At 52.5% G+C, this 24,010-nt stretch overlaps 2 protein-coding genes across 6 annotated transcripts in view; both read right to left on the bottom strand.

Moving 5' to 3' along the window:
- RALGDS (ral guanine nucleotide dissociation stimulator) overlaps nt 1-10,073 on the bottom strand; it is a 47,011-nt gene extending 36,938 nt beyond the window's left edge. Inside the window, exon 1 of the mRNA XM_068656855.1 lies at nt 9,829-10,073. Within this exon, the coding sequence (XP_068512956.1) occupies nt 9,829-9,846 (18 nt within the window). The 5' untranslated portion in view covers nt 9,847-10,073. The remainder of the gene's footprint in view (nt 1-9,828) is intronic.
- Nucleotides 10,074-12,478: 2,405 nt separating this feature from the next.
- On the bottom strand, nt 12,479-24,009 carry GBGT1 (globoside alpha-1,3-N-acetylgalactosaminyltransferase 1 (FORS blood group)). 5 transcript variants are annotated; one of them, XM_068656556.1, is made up of 8 exons: nt 23,416-24,009; nt 22,428-22,547; nt 21,275-21,387; nt 20,247-20,309; nt 18,906-18,956; nt 18,772-18,807; nt 16,558-16,692; nt 12,479-16,118 (listed from the first exon to the last, which is right to left on the bottom strand). In XM_068656556.1, the coding sequence occupies exons 3-8, from the start codon at nt 21,334-21,336 to the stop codon at nt 15,440-15,442; spliced, it is 1,026 nt and encodes a 341-aa protein (XP_068512657.1). In that variant the 5' UTR covers nt 21,337-21,387; nt 22,428-22,547; nt 23,416-24,009; the 3' UTR covers nt 12,479-15,439. The 5 variants fall into 5 exon arrangements, with proteins under 5 accessions (XP_068512657.1, XP_068512656.1, XP_068512658.1 ...); XM_068656555.1 differs by lacking the exon at nt 22,428-22,547; XM_068656557.1 differs by lacking the exons at nt 22,428-22,547; nt 23,416-24,009 and adding an exon at nt 21,655-21,677.
- Nucleotide 24,010: the final 1 nt, after the last annotated feature.

Genomic DNA, 24,010 nt, shown 5'->3' with positions numbered 1-24,010 from the left:
CTCGCAAATCAAAGGGCTGCCAGGAGCCGCACCGCGAGGCTGTGTGCGCGCGTGTGTGAGCGAGCGCGCCTGTGTGCGTGTGCGTGTGTGCAGCGGGCGATGCTCCCGTGGCCGGAGGAGCAGCCCTTTGGGAGCAGCAGCCCTTTGGGAGCATGCCTCGGCACGCCGCCTCGCCAGCCGCTCCTTGCTCGCTCTCCCAGCGATGCCGGTGCCGGCTCCCACCTCGCTGCAAGCCTCATCTGCATGCACGGCACTCGCGGATCCCGCGCATTGTCCCCGAGACACAACAGGTCCTGCCTGCCGTGGATTCCTGCCTGCGATCAGGCTGGGTCCGCAGAGGCTACAGTTTTTCCCTCCGGCTGTTGTGGCAGGCAAACAGGCAGAGCTGGAAGGATGAGAGGGTGTGAGGCAGGGAGCATGCCTGATCCGGGCGGGAGCCTCCCCTTTTCTTGCCTTCTCCTCTTCCATCCCCGCTTCCCATTGTCGGAGGCAGGTTCAGATCAACACCTTCCTGCACTCCCAGGACCACAGCGAGGCTTCAATAATTCACACCCAGAGAGAGGCTGGGAGCCCGATGGCACTGGAAATGCAGCGCGGCACCAAACAAAGGCAGCGAGCACTGGAGATTTGGGGTCAGCCCCGCGTGGGAAGTTTCACCCAGGCGAGCACGGCACCTGCTGCCTTCTGCACCCCAGGGAGCCCACAGCTCCAAAAAGGAGTTCAGCTGGAGGGAGAGCGGCACACTGGGGTGTTTTAGCTGCAAAGAGCATCTCCCTACACCTTCCTGCAGTATTTGCACCAGCCCCTTCATGGGGTATGAGAGAGGCACTGACACTCGCACCAGGGGCGCAGACAAGGCGAATGGGGGCAGCAGCAGGCCCCGATTTGGGGTTCCCCTTGCTGCACACAGGGCAGAGGCACAGGATGGTGCAGCCCAGTCCCTGCTTTCCCAAAGCCCGCAGCAGGGCTATGGGTTTTGGAGCTGCACTGGGGAATCCAGCTGAGCCCCACTCTGCACAGGGCAGGCACCATCTCCGGGGTCATCTGCCAGCCTGGTAATATTATGGGAACTGCCTGGTCCTTTTTCATAGTGCCAAGGCAGTGCCACAGCCCAGGGAACACCCCCGCACGGAGTCACCGTCTCGCTATGTCCCGGTGCTTCATGCTGTCATCACCAGCCACGCAACCTGCCCCAGGCATGGGCAGCGCCCGCAGCCCTGCTCCCAGGAAAGGTGACTCAGAGCTGCACCGAGCCCCCACGCGGGTTCCTCGCCGCCCCACAACAGCTCAGCAGAGCAGGGCTTTCCAGTAACAACCTTCCAGTAACAAACTGGGCTTGGCCAGCCGGGATTGCACCTTCTGATGGGGCTGAGCGACTGCAGCACCATCCCGAGAAGCACTCGCCACCGGGACGTCTGCAGCAGAAGCAGACAGGAAAAGTTCCCCCAGCACCAAACCAGCCCCGACAGGACAATCCCACACAGGCTTGTGAACGACAGCCCCGTCCCACTCCACCTCCACCCTGGGTGAGCTATGATACCAAACCCTCTGTCAGCAGCAGCCCCAAAGCCCCGTGCCCATCCCGATGGGGTAACAGATCCCCAGCATGGGACGGAGCGGGGAAGCCCTGCGAGGGCTGGAGGAGAAACTTTCCCCTGGCTCCCCTCACCCCCAAATCGGGCAGCAGCTCCACCCCAGCCCCTGGTGCTTCCCCGTTTCATTTTGCATTGGGGTTTTGTTGTTTCCTGCACATTCAGCAGGAACGGGACCTCGCTGCTTCGCTGCTCTAACTGGGAAAATGTCCTTTTCCAGTAAAAGCCTCGGCAGGAGCAGAGAAATGGTGACACCTCCACCAGCTGCAGCCTGCTCCCGGCTGCTCTGCTGCTGCCCCAGAGACACCAGCTCCTGGTTGGGGCCACGCATCCATCCCTCACAGCCTCTGCTACCCAAAACGCATCATTCGGGCTCGTCGGGATGGACCGCGACCGAGTCACCCTGTAGGTGGGTGCAGGTTTTGGGGAAAAACTCATGCACAGGAGGGTGTCGGTGCCCAGCGCACGGTGCAGGCACTCAGACTGCTCCAAAAGCAGCGCCCGACCTCTCCATCAGCCACTCCTAGCACCGAGCGACTCGCTCCTGAGGACGAAGCCCCCGTCCGAGGAAGGCTGACCCTGATGCTTTATGAAGTCGAGCATCAAAGGCTTCCACAAAACGAAAGGAATCCCACGGCAGGAACAATGGCAGGTTTGTTTTGCCAAGGAAATTGCGACTCCACGAATTGTCCCCGAGCCTAACCAGCGCAGCGCCCCACGGGTGCAGGAGAACGCCCGGCTTCGGGGAAATGATGCAAAGCCCACGGGTTTATTTTCACTGGGTAAGGGCGACAGAAAGGCAAAGGGGAAACAGAGCAGCACGAGAAGGGGAAAGCGAGTGGAAAATCCCAGCCGCTCTTCCCCTTCGATACTGATCGGTAATAGGAAGAGGAAACCTGCTTTCGAAAGCACAGAAATCCCAGCCCGGTGGCATCCCTCTGCGGAAACCGGGCGGTTACGGGAAGCCCACGGGCACACGTCGAGGGGCAGAGCAGGCTCGGACGGGTGGGTGGGTGTCCCACGGGTGGGTGTCCCACAGGGCTTCCAAGGGGCCTGAGCAGGCAGGACACCGAGTCCCCAGCGAAAACCAAGGGCAGCTCGTGGTGTATAAACCCACTCAAAACCCGCCTTGTCCCAAGCTTATAAGAGAACAAACCCCACTCATTTTTAACCCCACCCTCGGTTTTAGGCATTTGCTTCAAGGAGCCGCCCTCGCACCCTCCAAGTTCTGCTCCTGACAGTGGCCCCAGCCTGAATAAATGCCCGAGCTCCCCAGAAGGGACACGTATGCAAAATTAATCCTCAATCGAGCCCGCATGAGGCACGAGCTGGCCGTTTAATGGGTGTGGAGCAGCAATTACCACCGCAAAGCGAAAGCCAGCAAGCGTTGAGGGGGGGCGAAGCAATTAGTTTCCTTGGGATTCCTCCACACATTTGTCACTTGAGGGATTTCCATGTCCACACTCCCCCAGGGGTGGGAAGGCACCCCGGGAGCCTCCAGGTCCCACGGGGAGGGGACAGGGACGCGTCCCCATCGACCCCCACCGCAGTGCCTGGATGCGGCCGCTCAGAACCAGTCACCATGGAGACGGTCACTGCAGCAACGCGCGGGGATGCGAGGACCAAGGGGGGGATGTGAGGACAATGGGGGGATGCCAACGAAGCCGAGGACCACTTTCCCCCTAGAAAAGGGCCAGGAGGTGCCCACAAGCCCCCTTTCTGCTGCCGAGGCCGTTTCCCTGCATCAGGAGCACAACCGGGCTCTGCCGCTCGCGCTCCAGCTGCCGCGTCCCGTGCCGAGAGCGCTTTATCCTGTCGGAATGGGTCCCACGGGAGCTGCTAATACCGAGCTGTCACGGAGGGAGCTGCTGGAGGCTGCCATGGTAACGCTGGGATGGGGTTTCCATCACGACCTCCCCTCGGAGATGGAGCCCAGGATGGGGGGGCACCCACGCTGCAGCCCCCAGGTGCAGGCGGCTGGGCGCAGGGCAGGCAGAGGCGCTCCAGGAGGGTGCCTGGGTGCAGCTCTCGGGGAGGGAAATCCCCGGCACACAGCCTGTACGTGCTTTGGGCACAAATAGCCGGGATGATTGCGTTCGTGTAGGGGCATCCACCTCCCCATGCTGGGCTCAGATGGCGGGTGTGGAAGCTGGGGGCTGCAGAGGTGCCACGAGCTGCCATGTGCACACCGCAGCTCCAAACCTAAGGAAAACCTCCAGCATCTCCCCAAACACCCACCCATCACACCACCCACCTGGTTGGGATGGGGGTGGGCAGCACACGGGGCACAGCAGGGCTCGCCTGGTCCCTCGCTGGGCAACCCAGCCCGGCCAGGAGCTCCTCACTGTCAGCAGCATCCCTACTGCACAACAGCGCGGTGCCGCGGGGCACGGAGGGCTGAGGGCACGGGCAAGCCATGACAGCCCCTGCTGTCACCAATTATCCTTTCCCGGCGAGGGTTTATTCCACCTGGCAGCCAGGCTGGAGCAGCAGCCGGCTGCCGAGGGAGAGCAGGCTGGCAGCAAGGCTGGGGCATCTCTGCGGGCATATGTCCACAGCCATCAAGACCTGTGGGCAAACGGGGCACGGAGACGTGCTGCACGGCACCTGGAGCACTCGCCGGGGATGCTGCATCCCCTGAGTCACCAACCAAAGCTCAAACACGCCTCAGGGGATGGGGGTCCTGTCCCCCAGCCCTGCAGCCCACCGTGCTGCTGAGCCTGCAGCTCCCCGGGCACTCTTTACACGATGTGTAAAGCCAGGAGGTTATCTGCAGAGCCACATCGCTGCCCCGTATCGCCTGTCAGGCAGCGAACGGGCTCGGAGATAACAGACACAACTGGAGCACCTCAGAGGTTTCCAGCCCCAGGCACAAAGCCAAGGCTCTCCCAGTCCTCTCTCTTCGCTTTATGGCCGAGGGGCTTGGAAGAAGCCTCCGCCACGTGCAGTCCCCTCCTCACCAGCCTGTGCTAGCCAAGGGGATGGGAACACTTGTTGCAGGGGTGGGTTCCTGGAGCAGGTTGATTTTCCTGGAGGTTTCCTTCAGGGCTCCGGTTCAGGTGCTGCCCAGCCTCCCAGCACCAAGGCGAGGGGTTTGGCACCGCTTCCTCAGCCACGCAGGAGCCGACAGCCTTTGTGGACCTCTCCTGAGCCAGCCCAACCCTGGCTCACAGCAGGAGGGGTGTTTCAGCCTGGACACCAGTGCACGGTTTGCTCCCCTTGCAGGTGAACCAGGACACGGCAGGGGACCAAACCCAAACGCTGTCAGGTTTGGTGGGCCGGAGAGCGCGGAGACCCTTCCCCGAAGCACCGGCTGCAGGCAGAGCCCAGCTCCGCAAACCCCTGCAGCAGGACAAAACCTGGCTGGTGCTGACAGCCGAGAGCATCCTCCGGGAGTGGGGCACGGCACAGGAGGTGGCACGTCCCCCTCCTGCCCCACACCCGTCACCGCCATCGAGCGACCGCGCTGCAAATCGGATGAGGCTCAGCCCTGGAGGCCCTCCATTGATTTCCGTTGCCTAACGACAGGAAAGCTTTATAATCCTATTAACTAAACACCCTTTCAAGCAGCAGTGGGAGCAGCGCGAAGGGGAGTTGTATAAGCACCCGGAGCCACCCAGCGCAGCGCCCAGCTCCATGGGTGCTGGGTGAGGCCCCCAGAATTGGGGCTGTGGCACCCATGGGGACATGAGGGGGACAGGAGGCTGCAGGCGTCCCCGTCCGTGTCACAGGCACCCTAAACAAAACCCTTCCCTGTTTCAGTGCTTACCCCATGGGGCACAGGATAACCTGTCCCCTCACGAGCCCTGGGGCTCCCATGCCCGACCTCCCCGTGCTGGGGGGCTCCAAACCCACCCCGCGGAGAGGCGGCATCGCTGCGGTGCCCTGGGGACAGCACAGAAGCGCCCGCCTGTCACCATGGAAATGCTGAAGGGAGGGCTGGAGCCCGTGGGGACTTTCATCCTCTGCCAAGCAAAACAGGGCCCTCAAACAACCGCCAGCACCCGGAGGAGGAGGAGGAACGGACTCGTGCTCCCCGTGGCCAGCCAGGCACGAGGCAGCCAACGTGGGGCTCCTGGGGAAGGAAAGGACACCCCGGCACAGGCTGAGCTCGGCCCCATACCTCAGCCACCCCTCCCTGGGACCAGCCGTGTCCCCCCCACGCACCCACCCAGGCTTTTTTTCACGCCAGAGGTGAAGAGTTGGGACGGGCAGGAAGCAGGCGGGGGGAAATCCGCTGTGGGATGGAGGCAGCGGGGCCGGGAGGAGGCTTCAAAGGGCCCTGAACTGCGTGCGGAGCCAGGAGGCCGAGGCCTCTGTGGGGTCTGCTGCCCACAGGGTTTGTGTCCCAAGCACCGGACATCCTACAAAACCTACACGGGGACATCCCTAATTCTCCAAGCTCTGGTGCTCGCCTACAGCCCAATTTCCCAGGGGGTGAGCTCGCAGCCCCAGGGGAGCAGGAGCCCTGTCCTGGAGGCCTGCAGGCCCCTGACACGCCACCGCCAGGCTGCCATTGACGTCAGCTCCCATCTACAAGTGTTGCCTTTGACCCACGGCCAAAAATGACAATGCAAGGGGGGAAAATAAATAAAAATTGGTAAGGAAAACAAATATCCGGCAACCCGCAGGGAGCCCCAGGCACGCTGGAGTGGCCTGGGAGCCAAAAGGCCCTGGAAATTCATGTAGCTCGGCACCTCTGCCGGCCCCCTGATGGGGGGACACGGCGCTGGGCACAAGGAAACGCTGGGGAACAGGGAAACACTTTGGCTGCTGGCAGTGGGAACAGGCACAAAAGGGAGCTCCGGATCAGGGCTTTCATTTCCCAGGGGGGAGGGACAGTGACTGACGTGGCCTCGCCGAGGTTTCACAGCAGGTCCTGGGTGCTTTGGGTCGGCCTTTGGGTCTCGGTGGATGGAGCTGCCTCACGTTCTCCACACCGAGCAGCCACGCGCGGCTCCTCCTCGGTGAGCGAGGCGCAAAAACCCCGAGCTCCTGAGCAGCTCTGCCCCCTCTTTGTCACCGCTGACCCTTCCCAGCACTGACGAAGGCAAAACCCAAGCCAATAATTCATAGGGAAAACAAGAGTGCCATCTGCTGCACAGCACCGCTTTCCTGCCCGGCCCCGCTCAGGGCACACACAGGGCCCCCAAAACGCGTCCCCAGCCAGCCCCCAGCAGCAGCAGCCACCTCAGAATGGGGAAGGCAGCCCCAAAACCACCCCAATGGCCACCCGCAGCTGCGTGGCAGGGGACAGCCTCTGGGTTGCGTGGAAAAGCAAAGGACAGAGCAATGGGGGAGAAGACCACGGTGTCCCTGAGCCCATTCAGTGAGAAATGTGGCAGGAGATGGAGCAGGGAGCAAGGTCACTTGGGGGAAGCAGGCAAACAACCCCCTCATCCCATTAGGGTGCTGCAGGTGAGGCTCATCTGGCAGCCAGGAGGGTAAAACCCAAACAGCCCCCAACACCCAGCCGGCCTGGGGAGCTCGCTGGCACCATCCTGAGCTCCTCTGGAGAGAAAAATTCCCAAATCCTGGCACTGGGTACCATGCCCTCCTGCCCCTGCTTTGTCACCCTGCTGTCCCAGGGAGACTCGGGAGGGGTGGGAAGAGCGGGGTCAGCCTAAGCGAGCTGGCATCAGCTTCTCTGTGCCTCTGGCCCCAGCAGCTGCAGGCTGGTATCAGTCACCCCCCCCTGCTCCTGAGTGGTTGCAGTTTGGGGGCAGGTGAAGCAGTTTCTCTGCGGCTGCTGCCTGGAAAGCGTGCTGGCATCCTCCGCGAGGCGCACGTTGCTATAGCAATGGGAAGGTATCAAGCGAAGCCGGCCCTGATGGATAGGGCAGGTTGCTTTGAAATCCCCAGGCAAGCTCAGGACCCCTGCTCCCCGAGGGGCAGCAGGCAGGCAGCGTACAGCGGGCGGCACGGCAAAAACACTGCGAGAAACTGAAAAACAGAATCCCAAAATATGCCTGGAATAAACAGTCCTGAACACCCCCCTCCCCTGCTCACGTGAACAGCCCTTGCAAAGCGAACTGACCCCAAATACGACAAACTGCACCCAGCTGCAGGGTGTAGGATCAGCCCCTGGAGCATCCCAGCCCAGGGGGTTCTGCTGGAGCCTGCAGCAGTCGCTGCACACCCCGCTCCTCGTGCTGCCCGGCTCTGCCTGCAGGCACAAACACACACACGTGAGTGGGAGCTCCAGATGGAGCCATGGATCTCCACTGCGGAGGAACTCAGCATCTCCCCTCCTGCACCCCCCCAGACCCCGCTGCCAGCAGGACCCCCGCTCGCTGTCACCAGTTGCCAGCTCGCCCTCCTGCCCGCAGCAAAGCACGGCCGTCAGCGAGCTCCTGGCTGTCAGACGTGGCCGTGCACAGCTCCCTGCCCGGCCTCGGGTCAGATGAACAAGGGCGGCACCGAAGCCAGTTCAGCCCCAGCTCCACTCCCTGCGCTCAGGCTCCGCGTCCCGCAGAGGCTCGGCCAGCCCCGGCCCCACACGCGTGCCATCTGCTCCCTTCCCCAACCCAAGCAGGCAGCGAGGGAGCGCAGGGACAAGCCTGCAGCTCCAGGAGCCTGGCCCGGGATGGCAGCCACCTTCTGACCCCGCTCACGTGCGGGTTTTGGTGATAAAGGCTGAAATTCCTCCCTGCACACCAACCTTTGCTTTCCCGCGTCACGATGCCCCGAGCGCACCTGCAGCAATTAGAGCAGAGGCGGAAACCCCTCCCTGTTTGCTCAGCTTATTTACTTTGCAGCAGCGACTTTTCCCCGCTGTTTGTGTGGGTCTTTCCCTTGGCAACCCGGCAGAGAAACGTTTACGAGGCCCGAGCAATGCGGCCGTGCAGCCAGAGGAGCTCCGGGGTGCGGCCACAGCTGGAAATTCCTCCTCACCGGTAGTCATAAAAAGGACGGGACTTCGGTGATCTGCACCCCTTCCGCAGCAAAAGGGGCTCGTCCTCCTCGAGCAGGGCATGCAATGGGAGCCAGGACAGCTCAGCTGTGCCCCACACCTTTCCACCCCCTCCTTATAGGATTTCAGGCTGGGGATAAAACCTCCGCGTGCCTCAGTTTCCCCCGATGTAGAACGGGGTAAATACCAACAGCGAAGGGAAAGCTGAAGCCCAGGCTTCGTGCAATGCGCTCTGTAGGAACGCAGCCTGCCTAACGCAGCACGAGCAGGGGACTGAGCTATCCACGTCTCTTTCTAGATGATTTTACGCCTGTAATTTTCTGGCTCTCACAGCAATTAGCCCCTCCAGCCCACAGCCACGGTGACAGCGCTCTTGTTCTTGACCCCCAGCAGGGTCAGGATGCAAACCCCGGTATTTGGGCTGCCAGCCCCCTTTGCCAGAGGTGCACTACACGTGCCAGTGCCAGCCCCTGCCTCACACGCTGCCCCCCAACAGCGCTGGTTCATTTTTTGGCCCCAGCGCTGGGTCAATGCAGACGAGGCCCAGACCAAACAGACCTGCTTGCTACGCACATTTTTCCAGTCAAAAAACAGATCCCAACCACTTCCCCATCGCAGCATCAGCCTTCCCCTTCCCCACTCCAGGGCTGCCGGTGCCCACCTCCTCCCCACCGCCCCCGTGGGCACCGACCCCATCCCTCACCAGGGCTGGGGAGCTCGGGATGTGAGAAGGGCACCAGGCAGGATAAAGTCAGAGAAGCAGCAGGACCAAAGAGCCGCGTTCTGTCAAGACCCCCAAATATTCTTCCTTTGCTTCATCCTCCCCTGCCCCAAAAGCACCAGGAGGGGTTGCGAGCACAGACTTTGTGCCCCTCCGGGCCCAATTTAGCTTCATTTAACCTCATAAATGCTCCGGGCAGGATCAAGGGTCCTCCTGGTGCCACCTGCCAGAGAGAGCAGCAGCCCCGGCTGGTGGGCACAGCCTGCAGCACCCCACAGCACCCCACAACATCCCTCAGCACCCCATAACATCGCTCCAGCAGCCGGACCCATCCAGGCCAGGCTGCTTTTCACTCCCACCCTCCAGCCCCACTCCTCCAGGCTCCCCCAGAACAGGAGAAACCAGGAGGGACCCCCCCAGGCTGCTGCTGCTCCTCCGTGGGGTGCCAGAGGGCTGCCACCGGGGCAGTCACCTGCACCTGCAGCCCCCCCCGCGCTCCGTCTCACCCCAAACCCCCCTCCAGGACAGCTCAGAAGGGGACAGACCCCCTAGAAAAGGGGGTAAAAAAAAAAAAACCTAAAGGAGCGCAGCGCGCCGCTCACCTGGCTGTCGATCATCATCGTGCCCCGCACACCATAGCCTCAGCGGAGCAGCGCTGGAAAAGCCGCCGGCCCCCGCTGCGGGACCCCTCGGGGCCGGGGGTCCCCCCCCCCTCCTTGGGGGGCTCGTTGGGGCCGGGGGCTCAGCGCCCCCCCGAGCTGCCCGGCGGCCGGGGCCGCGCCGCGCCGGCCATGGGGGCTCCCCCCGCCCCGGGAGCCGCCGTCGCCGGGAGCGCGCAGCGCGGGGGCGGGCGCGCGGAACGGGGATAGGGGGGGTGGGGGGAATGGGGGGGCGGGGGCCGAGCTCGGCTCCGCCCGGCAGCGCGCAAAGGGACCGGCTGGGCGCGCCCCCGCGGCCCCAAAGCAGCGGAGCGCACAGCATGGAGCTGCGCCCCGCGGAGCGCACGGGAAGGGGGACCCCAAAGGAGCCCCGCTTGTGTCCTCTCCTCCCCCGGGGAGCCCAGATTTTTTTAGGGTGGGGGGTGCTGCAAGGGGGTTTTGGGGCTCTGCGGAGAGCGAGGAGAGGGTTGTAGGGTTGGGGCAGCGCTGCTGTGTGATTATAAATAGGAGATCTGTAGGGCAGGGAGGGGGCACTCGGTGGGACTCACTGCCAGGCTCTTCCCAGCCCTGGCCCCCCACCCAGCACCCTGCTGGGACCACCAGGCCAGAGCAAAACCAACGGCCACCCCTGGCTGCTGCGTCTCTGCTCGGCCCAGTGCCTGGTATGAGGCCCGGAGGAACCCAAGGAAAAAGGTGCTGGAAAGCTCCATGCGCAGCCGGGGTGCTGGAGCGTGAGCTGGTGAGCCGGCAAGGCTGAGCAGAGTTGCCCTGGAAACAGAGAGCTGCGTTCGAGAGGCTCCAGTGCTCGTGGTTTGTATTTATGAAGCCGATGACATGTGGCACGGCCGGGTGATGTCAGGAGAAGCAGCGGCGGTGGAAGCTGCGCCACTCGCCACGGCCAAGCGCACACGGAGGTGACACGGAGCCAGGCGTCGCTCCTGGCTTGGGGACGCAGAGCTGGCCACCCCCTCCTGGGGACCCGCTGGGTGCCACCGCCTCCAGGAGCCCCCTGGAGCCACCGAGCAGGAGGCAGCAGCACTGCCAGGGGCACAGCAGGGGCTGGGGACACGGCACAGCCCATCGTCGCCTCTCTCCTCCGTGGCTTCGTGCCAGCAGAGCCGGCCTCTGGGCCAGGAGCACGGCCAGGAAAGGAGAAGGTGCTGTGAGGGCCCTCTCCCTGGCACTAGATGCTGCTACAGAGCAACATCACTCTAATTATAGTAACAGTGTCAGCGCCGAACGGAGGGGAAAATGCATATTTCAAAAGGCCTATAACTGTAATTTGCTGCAGGCAAAACTCACTTAAAAAAAAAAAAAAAAAAAAAAAAAAAAAGCCCTTTTAGAAAGTCATTTGTACTCATCTGGCTTACTCTACATTGGCCCAAGGTTCAGCGAAGGGACAAGGTGGGCAGACACGCAGAGATTTCTGGTCCAAACTGCATTTCTACTCGTATGGCTATATACCAGCTTTACTTGAAACAGCAACATTTGGTGGATCTATGCTTCATCTAAATATAGCTGAGAAAAGTCAAGCGAGTACAGCAGCACGCGCGCATGTAGATAAAGGAGGGAGCTGGGTGGGTAGGCAGACCTTTAAAAGTCACTCCGATGAATTTTGCTAGCGATGTTTTCCTAAATTATGTGGCGGTGTGGATCAGAACCGCAGGGCTGGGGATTTAACGTGAGCAGGGTGCAACCCACTCACAGATTCTGCTCCGGTTTCTGCTGTCCCCGAGGGTGCTGTCACCGTCCCTGTCACTCCGCCTGCAGGGCAGCCGTTGCTCTCTGCGTGCTGGGGATCCCACAGGGAATCACTGGGGCAGTGAGGTTGAGCAGAGCAAGGGGAATATGAGTGAGAAAATAACAACCCCGGTGCCTGGAACTACCCCGGGAGGTCAGAGCAAATCCTCGCAGGGAAGGAACCTCGCTTGGTGTCTCATTCACTAATGAGGGACCCTGTGTGGACATGGACAAGGGACAGACAGTACCTTCCTGGAAAAGCCACAAGCAGAACAGGTAAAACACGGGGGTAGCAGAGTAAAACCAGGCACTGTCGCAGAGCTTGCAGCCTTCCAGCTCCTTTCCACCGCCGTGCTGCTGTTGCTTCATTAAGCTCACTGGGTGCATCTGCTGTTTTTCTGCCTGTTTTGTGCAGGGGATGTGCCTGCTGTTCTTAGCCTTCCTCGTCCCTGCCTGCCAAAGATCATCTCAGTCCCCGTTCCCCAGCCAGAGGAGGTTTGCCCAGATCTGTCCTTTTTTGACTGCCTATCAAAGTGGGCATTTCTGCTCAGCGCTGCCAGGTAACACCACCTCGGATCATTTTCTGGAAGTTTCTGTTTCTTCCCCCCCCACCCCCCCAGCAATTTTTCCCTTGTGGATGATGAATGCACCATGCAAGTCATCGGCTAGGGCAAGGAAAGAAAAAGCCTGTCAGATGGGTTCCTAAATTAGATGGACAATGAATGATGAGTCTGTTCCAGCCAAACAGAAAGGGACCGACGGAACAAGGAGCCCTTGGGAAAGCAACAAGCTTCTGATGGGAGACTTGGTTACAGACAAACAGGGCCTGAGTCAGAAGTACCTTGAAAGCATGACCAGGTTCCCGGGCAGCATAAATCAGCTGGTGATTTATTTACATGTGCTGATTCGTTTCCGTGCAATACGGGCTGTTACTCAGACCAGAACTCAGATCCCTGCATGTGCCACAGGTCTCAGGCTGCACAACCCAACTGAGAGAAGGAAAGCTTGCTGCCGGTGCTGGGGGAAGGGGATTAATCAGCAGGAGATGATGACAGAAGTCCAGACTTTCATTAATTAGAGGAGGACATGAGCTGATTCAGGAAGCATCCCCCACGCTGCACTGGGGAGCGTGTTCCTGCTGTCACATTCTTCTGCTCCCCGGGGACAGAGGCACTCTCTAGGTAGCGCTCCAAATCGCAGCCCTGTCGAGCAGAACTGTGTCATGCGACAGAAGACCTTCCCCAGGGGAGAAGCTGCGGGCCTGCCAAGAAGATGAACGTGTTTGGCACCGCACAGATGAGTCCACTGCTCTGCCAGCAACAGGGGGAAGGTCTGGGTGTTAAATCCAGCCAAAAGGACGGATAGGAAGCAGAGCAGGAGACCAAGCCTTTCACAAAAGATTTTTCAGAACACTTCCTCCATTAAACAGCCTCTATCGCACATTTTTTGTGCTGGGGAATTTCCTCTCATGGTGGATTTGGTTTAGACTATGAATATCTGTACAGGAATCCGAATCATCCAGCATGGCAGAAGGAAGTTCAGTGGCTGAAAACGCAGACCAATTTAGAACAGAATTAAGGCACAGGAGGAATTAACCATCGGCACAGCTGATCTACGGATTTGTGGTTTCTGTATCACTTGAAGGTTTTATTGGGTCTGAATGCTTTTCTAAGAGATCTAGCTCAGCTACATATCGTAAGCTTGATATTGACATCAGGAGATAAAATTATCTGGCCTGGCCTGTGCAGGAGATTGGACCAGACAGTTCCTTCTGGCTTGAAAAGGAATCCATACACATATATATAGTAACTGGCATAATGAAACCCTAGTTTCAGTCATGGGCCTTGGACACTATTGTTTTACAAACAGAAAGTATTCAGTATTAATCCTGGGTTTGGCAGGAATACATCTTTTTGGAAAGCTTAGGATAAGGATCTGTCTTCACCCTTTTGGCCTGGGTGAGGTTCTGTGGTTACAAACACTGACATCTTCGCAGCAGAATCCCTTCTGGGTTGGTTGTGTCGGTGGGGTGTCTCCTCCAGCATCACAGCACCCAGAAAACACGACAGGGCAGACCCTCTGATGGAGAAAGCATGAAGCAACAGACCAGGCTGCCTCTAGGGCTGTGGGACTAGAGGTGCTTTGTGTACCTTATCCCTATTATGAGTACTGTGAAAGGTTTTCTAATGAGCCTCCTGCAAGAGGAAATGCCTGCAGCGACACGGGCCATTCTCCGCCTGCTCACATAGGGCTGAAACGGGTAGCTCAGTCATCTGCAATCAACGGTGGGGCCCTAAAGCTTTCAATACATGATGCACTGCCACACAACAACTTTCTCATGTGAAGAGAGGCAAGTACAGTCAGGCACCTCTTCCCCATTTTCTCTCTCTGCCAAATGAGTCTTTTTTTTTTTTTTTTTTCTTTTCTTAAACTGTTCCCTTAGAAACAGCCAGCCTAACCCTTTCACCCCTGCTTCTCGTCCCTGCACCGTGCAGCATGGCAGCAACACCCAGCTCTGCCCCTCTCGGCTGCTCCCTGCTCGCATTAAATGACCACAGCACAGCCATACACCACCCGTCAGTAGCATGCCTAGGAGCTAATAGGGGAGATATTTACAGGCAATGCACTGCGGCAGGGGAGGCAGCACGCAAACCTCCATGCCGTGACCTCAGCTGATAATCAGTTATGCAGCTGTTGGTGGCCGTTCCCCCGTGTTTGGTCATCACCCACGCCTGTCCACCTGAGTGAGCTCTCAGGCTTTTTAGGCTGCAAACCACCTGGTTCGGCTTCTTATCTTATTCATGCAAAGGAAATGTTAACCCCAGCCTACTTCCAGCTCTAGGCTGAACCCACGGTTTAACTAGCTCATTTCATTTTGAAATGAAATCACCCTGCTTGCTGGAAATGCACCAGCTGTTGGTTCCAACGACTCCAAGCCAATTTATTTCACAGAGCTTAGAAAAGTTGGAAAGGACTGAAGCAACGGATAAGAACACAGACCTCCCATACCAGATTCTCTGTGTTGGAAAAGATTGCATAATCCCCAGAGACACGCGAACCAGGGAAAAGGTTCAGAGCACATCTGTGATTGGAACAAACCCAAAGAAGTTCAGTCTGGGTCTGAACTGTGCCAGTTCTGTCTAAATTCAGGTCTCCAAAACACAGACTGGAATTTGGAAGATGGCTGCTACGTGAATCCACACGATTTGTCCTGTCAGGCCAGGATTCTTACTGGCAATGGCTGGCACCGGCCCACTGCTAAGAAGGCCCAAGAAACCCTGCTGCACACTAATTAGGTGTAACCTGCTCTGAGAGCAAGTTTCTTCCTGATCCTGACAAACATTGTGAGTTTAAACCACAGTACATGGAAATTTATTACCCTGCACATTTTGTTATTATTTTATTAAGTGGAAAGTTCTTTACGTAACTTTCTTCCTCCACGGAGATGTAAAACACTGTTTTGATCCCGCCTAAGTTTCTGTAAGGAAAACACTCAGGCAATGACATCTGCAGGCCTGCTATAAGGACAGCCTTACACCTGATAGCTGGCCTTTTGGATACCTTTTGGTGTGCTGTGGCCTCAAGTGGAACACCTGTATTTACAAAGATTAGGAACCCAGAAACCTTTCCGTTCTCATCTCCACTTTGGCTGCTGCTTCTGAAACGCTTTAAGACTCCCAGTCTCCAGAGAAAATATCCACATGTTCCTTTCTCAGTTTGTTCACAGTGCGACCAAATATTCACAGTGGGGCCTATTCTCTGGGAGCTAATACTCAGTGGGTTTGATCATGTGGAGAACATCTGTGAAAGGGCTTCATATCTCTTTGTAGTTCTTATCCACTGTGGAGAAGCGTATGAGGTGAATTTCAGGGGGCTTTGGCTTCCTGTCATCCCATAAATACTCTGGAGAGAGTACTTTGGAGGGCTTGTGGGAGAGAAAGTGTCTGTTGAGGTGGCTTTCTTCCTTCCAGGCCGCCATGATTCCGTTGGCTTTGTCTGTCAGTATCGTCATGTGGCAAGTCTTGGTGAACTCATAGACCTTCCTGACCAGCCCTCCAAACACGGCTCCTCCGTAGTAGAAGTCCCCTTCTCCATCAGGGATGTAGGCTGCTGAAGAGCTCCTCCTCTCGTATGGGAACTGACTTCGAGGGACGTTGAAATAGCCAGGGTGTATGGCTGCTACCATGTCACCCAGGGTCTCAGGCCCCCAGGCGTTGCAGAACACCATGTCAATGTGGAGGCAGAAGAGGTAGTCCACCTCCTGGTGGCTCGTCTCTGCTATGTGCTTGTTTATGGCCTCCATCCTGCGCATGGAGAACTCCTGCCAGCTGGGGTACTTCTTGACAGGGACAATGACAGACCTTCGGCCAGGTTGTAGCTGGACATTGGGGATTGTCTCAGGGTTGTCAGTGAAGATGTAATAGTTCACCCGGTAGCCTTTCATGAAATGTTTCTCTGCTGACTCCAAGAAGCGGCCCACAAATCTTGTGTATCTGTACAGACACATAGGAAGAGCACAGCAGAGACGTGGGGCTGCATGGTGGGTTATGAGGGGTACTTTAATGAGTGAAGACAGATGAAGAGTGTTAACTAGCTATTACTGCAAGGATTCGTACGCTACACATGCAGTAAAATACAGTGGATGACAAGGAACAAGTGGATTATCCCCGCTTTGACCAACCACCCACCCATCTATATATCTCTAATTCCCAAGGCACCTGCCAGTTCTTTAAAAATCTTGACCACACTTCAGGTATTTTGGGTGCTGAATCATCTTATAGGCTTGTATGATTATGGCCACAACACACAGGCGTTAAAATTTACTACAGATTCTAACAGACTTCAGCTCTGCTGAGGACAAGAAAAGCCAAAACAAGCTTTCCACAGAGGAAGAACAACCCCAGAGCCGTGTCCCCTGAATGGTTCACTTACTTCCCAACAGCAAAGGCTGCTACCCCTATGGTGAGATTCAGTGGCAGGTAGGCACTGTCCAGGATCTCAGGACTGAAGGTACCATCCCAAATGATGGGGGCCAGCCATGGTGTGACTGTTAGCACATCCTGACGCCTGAAAGAAAAGAAAGGGAATATTAATGAAATGTAGCCATCCCCTTTGGTTTCAAGCCCAGTCAATGGGAAAGAAGCACCGAACAGTGTATTAGCATTAACTTCATATGGATGATATTATGTTCAGGTCTTTTCCTGCACTCTCATTTAATTTCATAGAGCATAGACATTTCAGTTCCTGGGATGAAATTCAGCACTGTTTACAGAATTGGCAAAAGAAAAAAAAAAGTGATTGTACAGTAAAATCTCATTTAAGCTTATAGGACTTCTCTGCTGAAGAAAGTTTAACGATCACTGAACACACAAAATGGGAAGCTACACGTTTGCTATCACTGATGCAGACAGCTACTTATGAATTAATACGGAAGTAATAATATAAAAATTACTATAGAAGTATACCCCATTGTCATTGTATTATTAAAACACAGCTTGTGGCATGACAGTCTATTTTTCCAGTATTTATATATAGCTTTAATGCATTCAGATATAATTTAAAATTCTGCGTGTGAGCCATCATTCAAATGTGTAACACTTATAGAAAATCCTTAATATTCTTTGTGTGTGGGTGGTGAAAATATTGAATATACATGCAGCAGAGTCCGACTATGCCCAATTACAGTTATGCAATGCTATTTTGGCTTTCTTTCTTGCTTCCAGAGTTTCCTACCTTTTCGATTTTTTAAACAGGATGTCATTTACAGTGTCCATTTTGCCTTAGCCTATTCACATATACCCTAGACCATGATCTGTATCACCCTACTAATGAAATTTGTCATGGCCACATGGTAGAAGACCACACTCAGAGGCCAAAGCAGCCTCCCACCCAAGATGCTCCCAATAACTGTGCAGGGACCTGTGCGGAGCAGTTTGATGCCTGAGGTAGCGGTACGCCTTCAACCCACATCTAATACTTTAATTCCGAGAGAATATGAGAATAACAAGTTCACTCCCTCCTATAGTAATGCATATGATTAGAAGATGAGATCACATGAGAAGAATTTGGTTTGCATAAAATGTATTAACTCAGCTGTTCTCCTTTTGGGTTAATTGGGGGGGGTGAGGACATGGCACAGAGAGAGAAAAGAGAGAGGGAAGAAGGAAATCTATGTTGTTTTTTTCTCTAAATAGGGCTCTTTTTTCATAGCATCTTACAGAGCTGCCCTGGGTTTCCCAATGACTCATTTCCATGGTATGCACCCACTCAGTGCACACGAGTCAACTCCCTTCAGAAAACACAGCACTAACAGCTACATGATACTCTCCTCGTTTGCTTCAGTCCCTACACGAGCTGATTTTGCACATTAATTTATTCCAGCATGGGGGAGAGAAATATTCCGGCCTCGCGCATCCCATCAAAACAACAAGGTAAAGACCTTGCTACAAGGAGTGTTTATTAATGTGTGTCAGCATGGTGGCTGCTGAAGGGGAGCTGCTAGAGGTAAGAGTCGGGTCATATAAGCTGGCCCAAAGGAGGCTGCTAACAAACACGAACTGACAAGGAACATTTGCCTAAGTCACATCTTGGCTGCTGCTGCCTGAAGCCTTCCATGTCTGTTTAAAATCAGTGGTTTGCCTGCCTCTCAGACAGACTGGCCTGTATGAGTGCCTGTAATTTGTTCCAGGGTAAGATCCAGCAGGTTAGCCGAAACCATTGCTGAAGGTCATACAAGGCACTTGCTTGATTTTGCCCTGAAAGGGATTCAAAGCTCACCCATAGCTGGTTAAAGCTATAGAACAGTTCCAAAAGTTATTTCTTAGTGTCTTCCAGCTACTACATCTCCAATCTCAGAAACGGTCCTTGGCAGCAGCTCTGTAGGCAGGCTGAATGTGTGCTAATGTATTAACTGGGAATTTATGGTAGGTATGGCAGCAAGTATATGGTGACTGTGCTCTATCTTAGAGCAACATGGACAGCTGTAAACATACACATGCAGTTAGGCTTCTCATGGAACAAGGTACTGTTCAGTGTGTATCAGAACTCTGAAATTTTGAGTGCTACAGAGCACCCAAAGCAAAGTCAGCAGCTCTCTAACTTGCAGGAGTAAGAAACAAACAGCAAAGTTCAAACAAAGAAACTTACTTTGGGGCCAGTACTCTTGGCTGCTGATAAAATAATCTGCAAAAAGGAAGAAATATCCACTGAATTATACATGAATATGCCTGGGAGAAAGGAACAGCAGTTTAAAGGTCAGGGAATCAAAAGCCGTCACTTACTGGGGGAAAAGCTGGATTGGCTTCTCTTCTGTGTATTGGAGTTTCATGGAGCTGCATGATGGGGTGGGAAAAGAAGGAGATTGTAATGTGTTTTTTTTCTTTTTTTTCTTTAAACAGGAACCAGGTTTAGCTTCAGGATCTGCTGGTGAACTGACATCTGACCAAGTTCCCACTCCAGCTGCTGTGCACTGCTCTGCCTGGTGCAGAGTTAGGCATTGCCTGCACACACCTTAAAGGGCTGCCAGAGAAGTAACAGCTTTGATGCAGAACCAAAGGGTGATAGGGAGATGCTGGCAGCTCTCCAAGTCTGTGAGTAAATCAGAGTTTAGGGCTCAAAAGGCACATGCTTGCTGGGGACTTCCAGTGATGGTCAAGTATGCATTTCATTCCTCACACACCTTTTCCTGTTCACCTGGATGGCTGAACTATCTGAAATATATCACACTTTGAACAGAATTCAGAGAAATAACCATCTTACAAGACTCCGTATTTTTAATGGCTTGGAATAATTTAAATGCCTCTGTAAAAGATCATATTTTCTATTTGCGTATCTCTGTTGTGTTTACAAGGTCAATAGGTCCTTATAAAGGATGGGTAAACCTGCTGAATGCCGTGTTATGGCTATGGTCCAATATGGCAGTGAAGTCACTTAGCCTAAATATCTTGCTCCTTCACAGTCCAAATTCCTTTTATGCAGCTTTGAGATAGCTGTTAGGATCCACGCTAGGTCAGTTAACTTTAAATTAGTTTGCATCATGCAGTGAAACTGACTCCTTAGAGTTTTCTGGATAAGCAGCCACCCTTTCATTTTGTTCTCCACATATTCTCAACTGCTGCCACAACACAAATAAATTCTTAAACTGAATAGAAAGCACAGATCATACACTAAAGAATATGGTTAGGAGACTAATGGGTTATTCCTAACTCTGCCAGAACTCCTTATGGCTTTATGGGATCTTTTGCTTCACCTCTTACTTAAGTTACTCGATCCAGCAAGACTTAATCCGCATCTCAAAGCACACTGAGATCCTGCGTGTACACGTGTACGTGTGTGATTACACCCTGATAACGAACCCAACATTAACCTGTTAGTCACAGTCTGTGACACACAACAAACAAGACCTCATGCAAGCTGTACAAATAGAGCTGTACTGAAGGGGAAGCAGACTAAAGCAAAATAAAGTTGAATTGTCACCGTTTTATTTGAAGAAAGTGACTAATTAGAGATTCATCTTTGCATAAAATAAAGAATAAGTGACTGCTTGGTAATAACTGTCAGAGAAGTACGGCTCTTGTAACAATGATCTACATTACTCGTTACATACAAAATGGGAGACTTACAAGATTTCAGGGCAAGGAAGGTAGTAGGGGAGGTAGTGCACTTTCCCATTCCCAACTGTAATCCTGTAAGTGATAGCAAAAAAAAAAACATATTAAGACAGGCAGCACTGAAATATATCTTTCTGGTATTTTCCAAAATACATCCAGAATCTGGCATAGATTTTGAGAAGTAACTCTAGTTAACTGCTTGCCTCCTTTAAAAAAAAGGTTAAAAGGAATCCAGAAGCATCCAGCTTGAAATGTCAGGACTAAATATTACTATTTACATCAAGTGGTCTACAAAATGTAAAACTATGTGTTTTCAAAAATTGTACGCAAATGGAGATTCACAAGGCAAATTTCAAAATGCATAAATGTGCAATATACACTGATGCAACATATAGACACTTTCTGAAACTGTTAAATGCTATCTTAATTTACATAACAGATGAATAGGTTACATAGGCTTTCAGGTTTGATCACAACCTTTATGGCTTCTTATATATGATCACTTAGCTAATAATGAAATACAACTGCCCACAATGTGAAATAACAACAAATTGCAACATCAGAAATACAGTATCATTAAGAATAATTTAATTTGATTTTTTTTCAGGAGAATTTACAAAGCATACTCAGGAGTCAATATTCTCCATGTTGCAAATCCTCAATGTTTGAAAGGTACAAGCTATCCCTAGTTACCTTGGAGTGAGTTTAGACCTTTTGAAGAGACAGACCTTAAGGTCTGAAGTGAAAAGTAACTGGAATATTCTGTACTTGAACAGTTGTTTGTTAGTCAGACACAGTGTTAGCTGCCTCATTTGGGCAAAATTAGTCTTTTCCTCTCTCCCTTCAGAGGCTTACCCCCCTACTACTGTTGCTTTATCTGTTATACTAATGATTGCTCTTTCTTACAAGCTGTAACAGGCACTTCCCTTAAAATGCACAGCCTGTATTTGTTATTCTGCTGTTATGCTTTTTACTATGGTATAGGTATAGCCAGGAAGCTCATGATTTAAACATGTTAAAGCTTGTTAGCAAATGCTTACCAGATGAGTGTGATAACAACAGATAGACAGACAAGAGATCCCACTACTTTCCTGGAAACCATCTCTTCTAGAGTAGAAGGAAAGGCAACTTCTTACTTCCAGCAGCTTTCAACCTGCAAAGAACAAAACAACAAGGGAAAATCAGCTACAAATACCTCAAAATGAGAGAAATGTTGATTTTTGATGTTGTTGTTGTTGTTGTAGGAGCATAAGGTTCTTCAAACAGCTTCAAATTAATTCAATCTTTCTGAAATCAGATAGCTGAAATGAGCTTGACAGCCAGAGCCATGCTGCTTAGTCACTGAGGTGGATGATGTAAAATGCTTGGGAAGTCTCTAATTTCAGCGAGAAATGATCACAGTTGTAACTGGAGTGGGAACCTTTCTGATCTGATTCTGTTTTCTGTATGGATGTTACGAATACATGATCTCTATGTATTCATCTAACTCACACACCTTTGCAATTTAAATTCACCTGACTGAATCATATCAGGTGATATGCAGATAATACAGCTGTCGTTTTAGTTGATAAACTCCATCTTTCACCACCAGAGACAGGTCCTACGGAAGCTGTGCGTAGGAGGAAGGTAAACTGAGGTCTGATAACCAGCAAAAGAACTTTAGGTGACAATAACACATATTAGGTAATGATATTTACTTACTAAAAAAAATAAATTAATTACTCATCTGTTTTCAGCAGCTATAAAAATCAACTTCCCCCAGCTCAGCTGTCTAACCTTAAAAGCTCAGTTTAATCGCTTTCTTGCTCACAAGTCTGCAGAGCAGAGTTCAAACAGCTGGTTTTCAATTTGACATTAAGAGCTGGCAGGACACAGGATGGATATGCAGTCTATGCCAGCACTTTACTGCACTTCCCATCAGGCTTCTTAACATCTTCCTATTCAGGATCTCCCTTGCTGCATTTTGGGTCTTTTTTTTTTTTTTTTTTTTTTTTAATGACAATGATCATGCACCTGGGGACTTCTTTTACTTAGCTGAAGACTGATGTTTCTTTCCCTCTTTTCTCCCTTCAATCAGTATGTTCTCATAAAATGTGAGAGGATTCCTGCAGAGGCCTCACCAGTACTGAGTAAAGCAGGAGTACCCCCCTTAACTGAAATACTGTGACAGTTCATCCATCCCTCTACACTTGCCTCCTTTGCCAGAGCACAGCACTGGTGGTGATGTTCAGCCCGTATCCAAATGCAATCCACACATCTTTTCTGTGGAACCTCTCCTAGCCAGGTTTATGACATATAAAGCCTCGTAATAGCCTGAAAATGGAGCATAATTCCATGTAGTCCATTTGTTTTTCTAAAGCATCAAGCCATGAATTAATTCTTCTTTCCATGGTGCTTGCAGCCCCTCCCAGCTGGATACCACTTAACAAATTCCGTAAATATCTTCTCAAGTTTTCTTCCAAAGCATAAATGAAAATATAAACCAGAACCACTTTGCAGATAGGTGCAGGAAATAAGAATACCCAAGAGGCTGAGCATCCTCCCGCACTCATTGTGTACAGGCTGAGAGCAGGGAACTGGGGTAATGGCGAAGGACAGACAGAAGAAAGGAAAACAGAAATTATCCTCAAACCGATTAACACAGAATAATAAAAAAAAAAAAAGTGCATTCAAAGTGCATTCTGATTATTTTCATGTGATTTCAGATATTTTAAAAAGGCTTTGTGTATGTCCATATGCCTTTTGCTGAGGAGATGCAGTACATACACTTTGAAATATTGCATCATTAGGAGCTGATGCATTCTCCTTTTGCTTCATTTTCTCTGCTGCAAATCTTCAGGAACACCGGAGCCAGATGTGTTCAGAAGATTTCCTTGCATCTAAAACCATCTGTGACATATTATCCTAAACTGATCTACAGTTCTAGGATTCATAATGAACAGAAACAAAAATGAAATACACAGGGTTGCAGTTAATAACAGGATTTCCTAACAGGAAAAATTGCTAAACGTTTTTTAAATAGTTACTCAGGTTTCTCAAAGTTGTTCAAAGAGTTTTTAGAAGAAATACAGTTGAAAGTTACCATATTATGCATAAATGAACTTGCTTGACCTCCCAGAACAAAGCAGTACATTATTTTCAAGCCCTGCTACAGAAAGCACTGAAGATTGCAGATAAATACCTCATTTGTAGACTGTTCCATGGAAAATTTTCCTCGCAGATCAACTCAAGTTTCTAAACCTGTACTTCAGATTTCTAGAAATGAAGTAAGGAGCTCTGAGGACAGAATGTGAAAAACTGTGTCATTCAGAACGTGGAGAAAAGACATCCGCAGAAAGGCCATCTCCTGTGCTGAAGAAAGTTTCCTTGCTGGATTCCACCTGTACACAGACTGCCTTCAACAATTATAACCTCAGGCTGTGCCATGACAGACCCAATCAACCTTGCCTGAGCCTTGAACGTGAATGTCACTTCAAATGGACTGCTGGGCTTCTAGCTGTTCAGGTTCTCACATTTCAGCTAGCACCACAATGAGTTAACCTCACTCCGACTGAGATCCAACTGTACAGAGTCTAGGTTTCATTTACAGCACATTCGACAGTTTTTATTTCAGGAGGAAAAAAAAAAATAAAAAGATCCTTTCACCACTGCAGTTGCTCAGCACAACAGAAATAACAAAAATACAAAATTCTGTTGAACCATATCTGTAACATCACTGATGTTAGAACAACCTTATCTGTTCACACCAACAATGAATTTAAACATAAGTGTACAAT

The sequence above is a fragment of the Anas acuta genome, chromosome 20, assembly GCF_963932015.1.
Source record: "Anas acuta chromosome 20, bAnaAcu1.1, whole genome shotgun sequence".
In the NCBI taxonomy this organism is placed as follows: domain Eukaryota; kingdom Metazoa; phylum Chordata; class Aves; order Anseriformes; family Anatidae; genus Anas; species Anas acuta.
The sequence above is the reverse complement of the archived record's forward strand: the minus strand, read 5'-3'. Positions and strand labels throughout refer to the sequence as shown.

What these genes read in the sequence shown, in the direction of transcription:
- GBGT1 (XM_068656556.1), bottom strand. Translation starts at nt 21,336, where the DNA reads ATGGTTTCCAGGAAAGTAGTGGGATCTCTTGTCTGTCTATCTGTTGTT. An exon ending in CTTCCTTGCCCTGAAATCTT is followed by an intron (nt 18,957 to 20,246) that starts GTAAGTCTCCCA and finishes CCCATCATGCAG; the next exon opens with CTCCATGAAACTCCAATACA. An exon ending in CCAAGAGTACTGGCCCCAAA is followed by an intron (nt 16,693 to 18,771) that starts GTAAGTTTCTTT and finishes CTTTTCTTTCAG; the next exon opens with GCGTCAGGATGTGCTAACAG.